The 7453-nt window shown below is 61.2% G+C and overlaps 1 protein-coding gene across 5 annotated transcripts in view; it reads left to right on the top strand.

Moving 5' to 3' along the window:
• RARA (retinoic acid receptor alpha) overlaps window positions 1-7123 on the top strand; it is a 43473-nt gene extending 36350 nt beyond the window's left edge. For 4 of the 5 annotated variants that reach the window (XM_060132915.1, XM_060132919.1, XM_060132914.1 and 1 more), the window contains 5 exons: window positions 1892-2052; window positions 2287-2463; window positions 3743-3947; window positions 4765-4923; window positions 5569-7123. In XM_060132915.1, the coding sequence (XP_059988898.1) occupies window positions 1892-2052; window positions 2287-2463; window positions 3743-3947; window positions 4765-4923; window positions 5569-5786 (920 nt within the window). In that variant the 3' untranslated portion in view covers window positions 5787-7123. The remainder of the gene's footprint in view (window positions 1-1891; window positions 2053-2286; window positions 2464-3742; window positions 3948-4764; window positions 4924-5568) is intronic. The other variant, XM_060132918.1, reaches the window with a different exon arrangement.
• Window positions 7124-7453: the final 330 nt, after the last annotated feature.

Raw genomic sequence — 7453 nt, forward strand, 5'->3', positions numbered from 1 at the left:
GAACGGCCGTGCTCGTGACGTGGTGTGCAGGCTTGTGGTTGAAGACGGTTCACCTGTAGCTTCAGGGACCTGTCTGTCTCACGAGTTGTGTGTCCCTGTGCGGACAGCCCTTCCTGTTCGCGTGAGGCGGGCTGCGTGTGCTTGCTCACGTGCATGCGTGTGTCTGCGCCCGCTGCCTTGCTTGCCGGCCCTGCTTGGCTTTGGGGTGGGGCTCAGAGGCCTCCCCGAGTCCCTCCGGATTGTGCATCTCAGGACAGGGGTGCTGCTGGGTATTTCTTGTGTGTGGGGGGGGGGCCGGGGAGGTGCTGCAGGCATAGGGATCTTAGAGCCTTTGTCTGGTGGAACCTGGGACCAGGAGTTGGAAGAGAGGATTGAGACTTCCCCGATCCCAGAGGAACGGGGGCTTCCAGTTTGGGCTCAGCTGAGGCCCGATGGAGGGAGAGAGGGAGGGCTGGACAGGGAGACCCTCTTGTGTTGAAATCATGGGTGTTGCCGTGGTGACCGGTGATTGATGATGTCAGAGATAAATGACGCTGACAGACGCCTCCTTGTCTGTGTGGCCGTTGCCATGGTGCCTGAGCCATGGGGGATGGGGTGGGGGAGGGGGCTGCAGGACCCTCTAGCCCTTTGTGGGCAGGGCAGTGGAAGAAGGAAGCTGGGAGGGGACGAGGGGGGGACACGAGCAGCCCCAGACAGGAGCAGAGGGATCCTGCAGCACCCGGCCACCTCCTGCCTCAGGAGGAAGGGGCTGCGTTGTCCGGAGCCCAGGAAGGGCTGCTGTGCGCTGCAGAGCGGGTGACAACTTGGGACCCACAGGCCTGGGACCCTTCCCTGCAGGGCCCGGAACCACCTCCTCCCTCTGCTTCTGCCACCTTCCGCTCCGAGAGCTTTTCATCACAGAAGGGCCAGGGTGGGGACCCCCTCTCCCTTCCACCACCAACTCCCCCTTTCCCTCCCTCCTTCTCCTCTCTGGCTGCTCTGTGCCCCGGAGCTGAGCAGCTGCCATTTCAATAGAATTAAAGCTTCCGAATGATAAACGTCTTGTCACAGCTGCAATTTTCTCTTCCCAAATTATCCCCCCACTCTCTCTCTCCCTCTCCCTTCTCTCCCTTGCACTTTATTGAATTTGCAGAATCGACATGAGTGATCTCCAAATTATGCCTGCCCCTCCCTGGGCCCCCCACCCCCACCCTCTCTTCCTCCAGCGTCAGCAGCCGCCGCCACTGGTCCTGTGAGTGATTGTGTGTCTGGGCTAATCGGCTGGTAACGACCCCATCGCTTCTTTAAAGCCGAGTGGTGTGTGCGGCTCAGCGCCCCCGGTGATTTGTCAGCTCCCCCGGCTAATGGGCCGAGAGATTCTCCCACCCGGGCCCCCCACTCTCAGGCTGGGGAGCCCTACTCTTCGCCTGGCCGCCCATCCCCGGGACCCCAGGGAGACGGCTGCCCGGAGGGCTGGGGGATGGTGGAGGCAGGAGCCGGTCCTTCCTGGAGGCAGGGGGAGCGGGAGGCAGGGAGGCCGAGCCCAGACGTGGGACACTCGGCACACGTGCCTTCAGCCCTGGACCCCCGCGCGTGCGCACCCGGAGTGTGAGCTGGAGTAGATGCGTGGGAGAGCAGGCGTGCGTGCGGTGGTCACGGGGCCCTGGGGCAGGCCTCGGTGTGTGGCCCGGGTGGGCACGGCGGGGGGCGGGGGGGGCACCGTGTGTTGCCGTCCCGCCTGCCTGTGCGCTCGCGTGTGTACGCATTCATGTGCGCGCCCCCGCCGGGTGGCCTCCTTCGCAGCCGGCTGCTCTCGGTCTGGTGGGAGGAGCTCGGGCTGGGGATGGACGGGCTTGGGGACGAACCGCCGGCCGCACTTGCCCTCTAACCGCGCGGCCTGGCCCCTCCACAGCCGTGAGGAACGACCGAAACAAGAAGAAGAAGGAGGCGCCCAAGCCCGAGTGCTCCGAGAGCTACACGCTGACGCCGGAGGTGGGGGAGCTCATCGAGAAGGTGCGCAAAGCGCATCAGGAGACCTTCCCCGCCCTCTGCCAGCTGGGCAAATACACTACGGTACGGCCCCCCGGGGGCACCCCTTCTTCTGCCAGGCCTGCCCCTCCGCACCCCTGCCTGGGCCACCGCCGCGTCCCCTCCACCCCCACCCCGCCTCCCCTTCCTCCCCGCCGCCTCCCATCAAGGAGCTCTCAGGAAATGAAGGCAGTAGAGGGCAGGTCTGCGGGGGCTGGTGGAGCCAGGCTGAGAAGGGTGCCACGAGGGGAAGGCCCTCACTCTCCCCGGTCCTCCCAGAACAACAGCTCAGAACAGCGTGTCTCTCTGGACATTGACCTCTGGGACAAGTTCAGTGAACTCTCCACCAAGTGCATCATTAAGACTGTGGAGTTCGCCAAGCAGCTGCCCGGCTTCACCACCCTCACCATTGCGGACCAGATCACCCTTCTCAAGGCTGCCTGCCTGGATATCCTGGTGAGGGTCTGCACCCTGCCCACCTGGGCACTACCCCCGTGTCCTTGGAGGATGTCCTGCCACTCAAATAACCACCTCCCTAAACGTCCATCTGGAATCGACCTGTCCAAATACCCACCCACCCAAATAGCCACCCTTCCTCTCCCCCATGTGTCCACTTAGCCACTCAGCCCCCGGATGTGCACTGGGTCACCCGTATAGCTATACACGCATGCATCCACCTTCAGTCCATCTTTCCAACGGACCTTCCTTCCAACCACCCGTTTTCTCATCTGTTCAGTCTAATAAAGATTCTCCTGGGACCCTGTGTGGCCAGGCCTTGAACTGGGTGTCAGGAGCAGAGGTGAACACACCACTGTCCCCTCTCGAAAATCTTCTATTGGTGGAGGCAACAGATATGTAAACAGAGCTTGCAAAACTGTGATAAGCGCTGGCTGGAGATGGGGGAGGGCTGTCCCCTCCCTGAAGGACAGAGAGCCACACTGCTGGACCCTAGGGAGGACGCCCCAGCGGAGGTAGCATCTAGGAGTTTGTAGAAGGGGCATGTGAAGCGGCTGCTGGTGTGGGACCAGCTGGATTCAGGGGACTGCAGGGCATCTGCTGGGGCCAGAGGGTGGGCTGGACTGGAGGCAGGATGGGGTCGGATGGGATTGTCAAATCCAGGGCTGGAGGGAGGACTGTCCTCCCTGTCTTCCCTGATGGGCTCAGCCCACCTGTCCCTTCTGGACCACCTCCAAGGTGGTCGAGATGTGGAATGTTGTGGTGGGACGTGACCAGGCTGCTCTTCCTGATAGGGGTGGGGTGGCAGGTGGGATGCAAGAAGCAGGATCAGGGTTTGAGAGAGTTGAAGACAGTATACATTTACGGAGCTCTTGTTGCGTACCCAGTCCTGGGAACTGTAGGCATAAATCCACTGTGGTCTTTGCCTTCTTGGAAATTCTAGTTTCCCTCTTAATTCTCTGCGTGGAGGCAGGATGAGCTAGATCAGCTGTCTCATATAGAGGCCACTGGTCATGTGTGGCTATTTAAATTTAAATTAATTAAAATTAAACTCAGTTCAGTTTTTCAGTTGCACTTGCCACATTTCAAGTGCCCAGCAGCCACATCGTGGCCGGTGGCTACTGTACTGCACGGTGCAGACGTAGAACGTGTCCAGCATTGCAGCAGGTTCTATGGGACAGCACTGGTCTGGCTGCCTGCCAGGTGGTCCTCGGGGGTTGCTGGTGCTAGAAGCGCTGGGGGATGTGAGTTCCTGAACCCGAGAACCCTCTGCACCCAGATCCTGCGGATCTGCACGCGGTACACGCCCGAGCAGGACACAATGACCTTCTCGGATGGGCTGACCCTGAACCGGACCCAGATGCACAATGCCGGCTTCGGGCCTCTCACGGACCTGGTCTTCGCCTTCGCCAACCAGCTGCTGCCCCTGGAGATGGACGATGCTGAGACCGGGCTGCTCAGTGCCATCTGCCTCATCTGTGGAGGTGGGCAGGGCGCCTGGGCCTGGGGGCCAGGCCCAGGGTGGTGGTGTGACCCCCAGAGCCTCTCCTGGGGAGAAGCTCAGGGATCATCAGATCAGAAAGGGACCTGTCAGACCCTTGTCAGACCCCTGTTAGAGGGGGAAGCCGAGTCCCAGAGGAGCAGGGTCTGGTCTGCGGCCACACGGCAAGGGAGTCGTGATGGAGACCTGGATTCTGGTTCCGTTTCCAGGCAGTGCTCCTTGTAGAGGGCTTAGGAGTGAGGACTTGAAGGTCAGACCACCCAGGTTCAAGTCCTGGCCAAACGTGTGACCTTCAACAGGTTGCTGAACTTCTCTGAGCCTCTATTTCTGTAAAATGGGGGCAGTAATGGTCTTCCCTTCATAAAGTTGATGGGAGGATTAGGAGATAATAAATAAGGCACAGTGTGCCCAGAGTAAGACCCGGTGAATGTTGGCTGCTGTCATTATTTTATTATTATGAGTTCTACCTTATCAGGCTGGTGTCTAGAATAATGGGCAGGAGTGGGAGACCTGTCTCTACTTAAGGTGGCACTGCCTGTGTTCAGGGATCCCACCTCCATGAACTTGGCTCTCAGGGGGACCTTTGGACAACCCCTGTCCCCAGCCCCTCTTTGCTCACATCTGAGAGCCTCTCAGGGCCTTTCTGTGTGGGGACCGCCCCCGCCCTCCCCCCGCCCCCCAGCAGAGAAGCTCAGCCCGTGGTCTGGGCAGGCGTGCCCCCTGGTGGTCAAGGCTGGAAGTGCAGCTGTGATCCTCGCTGGGCTAGGGCAGCGACTCAGCCGGCATTTCTGCTTCCTCAGACCGGCAGGACCTGGAGCAGCCAGACAGGGTGGACATGCTTCAGGAGCCGCTGCTTGAGGCACTGAAGGTCTATGTGCGGAAACGGAGGCCCAGCCGCCCACACATGTTCCCCAAGATGCTGATGAAGATCACAGACCTGCGAAGCATCAGTGCTAAGGGTGAGGCTCCCACACCTGGAGATGCCCCATGTGTCTGCTGGGGCTGGGCCCCAACACCTGGCCCAGGACCCACCGTCCACGTCCAGGGTCAGGCCTCCTGCATCTGAGCTGACATCCCACGTCTTTGTGCCCATGTGATGCCCCACTCACCGGACCCCACCTTGCCTAGGTGGGTGACCCCTGCCTGTGAGCCCCAAGGTGGCAGTGTCATCTTTGCGTGGTGGTTAAGGGCTCTGGAGCCAGACTGTGTGGGTGTGTGTCCTTGAGCAGGTCAGACAGCAGCTCGGAGCCTCAGTTTCCCATCTGAGGAGTGGGGATAATGATGGTGTTTACAGAGTTGTTTCGAGATGTCAGTAGGAGAGTCCACAGCACACAGCGCATAGGAAGGGCCCAGTGTCAAACCCAGGTAGTCTGACCCCAGAGCCCGAGTTTGGGACCACTTTGCCCTGCCGCCCCTCAGCCGTGGGGGCTTAGGAGGGCTGCCTTATGTCAAAGAGCTGAGCCCCGAGTTCAGTGCACGGTGGAAGCTGATATGGGTAGTACCGACCCTCCCACCCCCTCCACCCTCCCTCCTGGAGCCACAATTGCTTGTGGGGCTGGAGGAGCAGGGCGGGCATGCTGACCTCTGTCCCTCCTTTCCTGCAGGGGCTGAGCGGGTCATCACGCTGAAGATGGAGATCCCGGGCTCCATGCCACCTCTCATCCAGGAAATGTTGGAGAACTCAGAGGGCCTGGACACTCTGAGCGGACAAGCGGGGGGCGGAGGGCGGGATGGGGGTGGCCTGGCTCCCCCGCCCGGCAGCTGCAGCCCCAGCCTCAGCCCCAGCTCAAACAGAAGCAGCCCGGCCACGCACTCCCCGTGACTGCCCGTGGACACAGCCCTTGCCCCGTGCCCTGGCTTTTCTCTGCCTTTCTACCAACCATGCGACCCCTGCCAGCCCTGCCCCCCACCTGTCCTCCCTTCCCTGGGGGACCGGAGGGAGGCGGTGGCGACTCTTCGGACAGAGGCCCGGGCCTGCGATGGACTGCCCGCTCCTGCAGATGTCAGGGCTGACATCGGGGGCAAGGACTGAGTGAGGACCCCTGGTCCCGGGCCTCAGGATGGGGCCCGGGGGCCTCGTGTTCATCAAGACACCCCTCTGCCCACCTCTCCACATCTTCATCACCAGCAAATGCCAGGACCTGGCTCCCCCATCCTCAGAACTCACAAGCCATTGCCCCCCCGTTGGGGAGCCCCCCTGCCTCGGTTGGTGACAGAGGGGGTGGGCCGGGGTGGGGGACTCCCCCTGTACATACCCTGCCGTACCAACCCCCAGGTATTAATTCTTGCTGGTTTTGTTTTTAATTTTTTTTTTTTTGGTTTTGATTTTTTTAATAAGAATTTTCATTTTAAGCACATTTATACTGAAGGAATCTGTGCGGTGTATTGGGGGGAGCTGGATTCAGAGCTGGAGGGGGGTGGGTCCTGGGGGAGGGGAGTGGCTCAGAAGGGGCCCCCTCTCTCCCTAAGTCCCTGTGCCCCCAAGCCCTCCTCCCCAGCCTTTTCCTCTTCAGTTTTCTCTTTAAAACTGTGAAGTACTAACTTTCCGAGGCCTGCCCTCCCCTCTCCCTCTGCCTAACCACTGGGCGTGGACAGTTTCCCGGCAACCCCTGGAAGGAGGGGGCTCCCCCAAGAGATGGGGCAGGGGCAAAGCAAGGGGGCCTCAGAACATAAAGGCGTGTGTTTCTCAGCCTCGTGTCCTTGGCACAGCTGCCTCCCCATCAGAGCCCACATCATTGAAGCCCTCCAGCCCCCCCACCCCCGAGCCCCGTGAAGGGGCTGGCCAGGGGATCCGAGCTGCCCCTGCCCCCCAGCCTCACAGCCACCAGCACCGCCCACAGGGCCCCCAGATACACACACACACACACACACACACACACACAGTGGACAGACGGGCCGGCAGACACTCGTGGCCCGAGTTCCTCCATTTCCCTGGCCTGCCCCACCCCACCCCCGTGCCCCCTCCTTGCCCCGCAGGACGGGCCTACAGGGGGCCCCCTCCCGTCACCCCTGCACCCCTGGGTTTGGGGAGCTGGCTCTGCCCTGCCCTCCTTGCCCCGGGGTTGGGGTCTCATCCCCCCAGAGCCCGCTGGTGCATCTGTTACTGTTGGACTTTCCACTGAGATCTACTGGATAAAGAATAAAGTTATATTTATTCTACACGTGCCTCAGAGCCTCGCTGCCTCGCCGCCTTCTCTCGGTGTCTGGGCAGGGGCTGGGGGTTAGCTGTGGGCGCTGGGGGGGCCAAGCCGCCTTCAGAGCCTGCCTTGCTGTGCTGGGATCTTTGGAGACCGTGTGGAAGGAGATGGGCCTGCCCTTAGAAAGCCCTTGGTCTAGGGGCTTTCACAGCCTGTTAGGGACCCCAGTGTGGAGTGGGGGGAGGGGAGAAAGGGAGAGCCTGCCTGCGCCTTCAGGGAGTCCCCGTTCCGAGGGAGAAAGCCACCTCGGCCCTCAGAGTCCCTAGCCCTTGGGAAGCCAGAGGTTGAGTCT

Source organism: Lagenorhynchus albirostris, chromosome 20, assembly GCF_949774975.1.
Source record: "Lagenorhynchus albirostris chromosome 20, mLagAlb1.1, whole genome shotgun sequence".
Lineage (NCBI taxonomy): Eukaryota > Metazoa > Chordata > Mammalia > Artiodactyla > Delphinidae > Lagenorhynchus > Lagenorhynchus albirostris.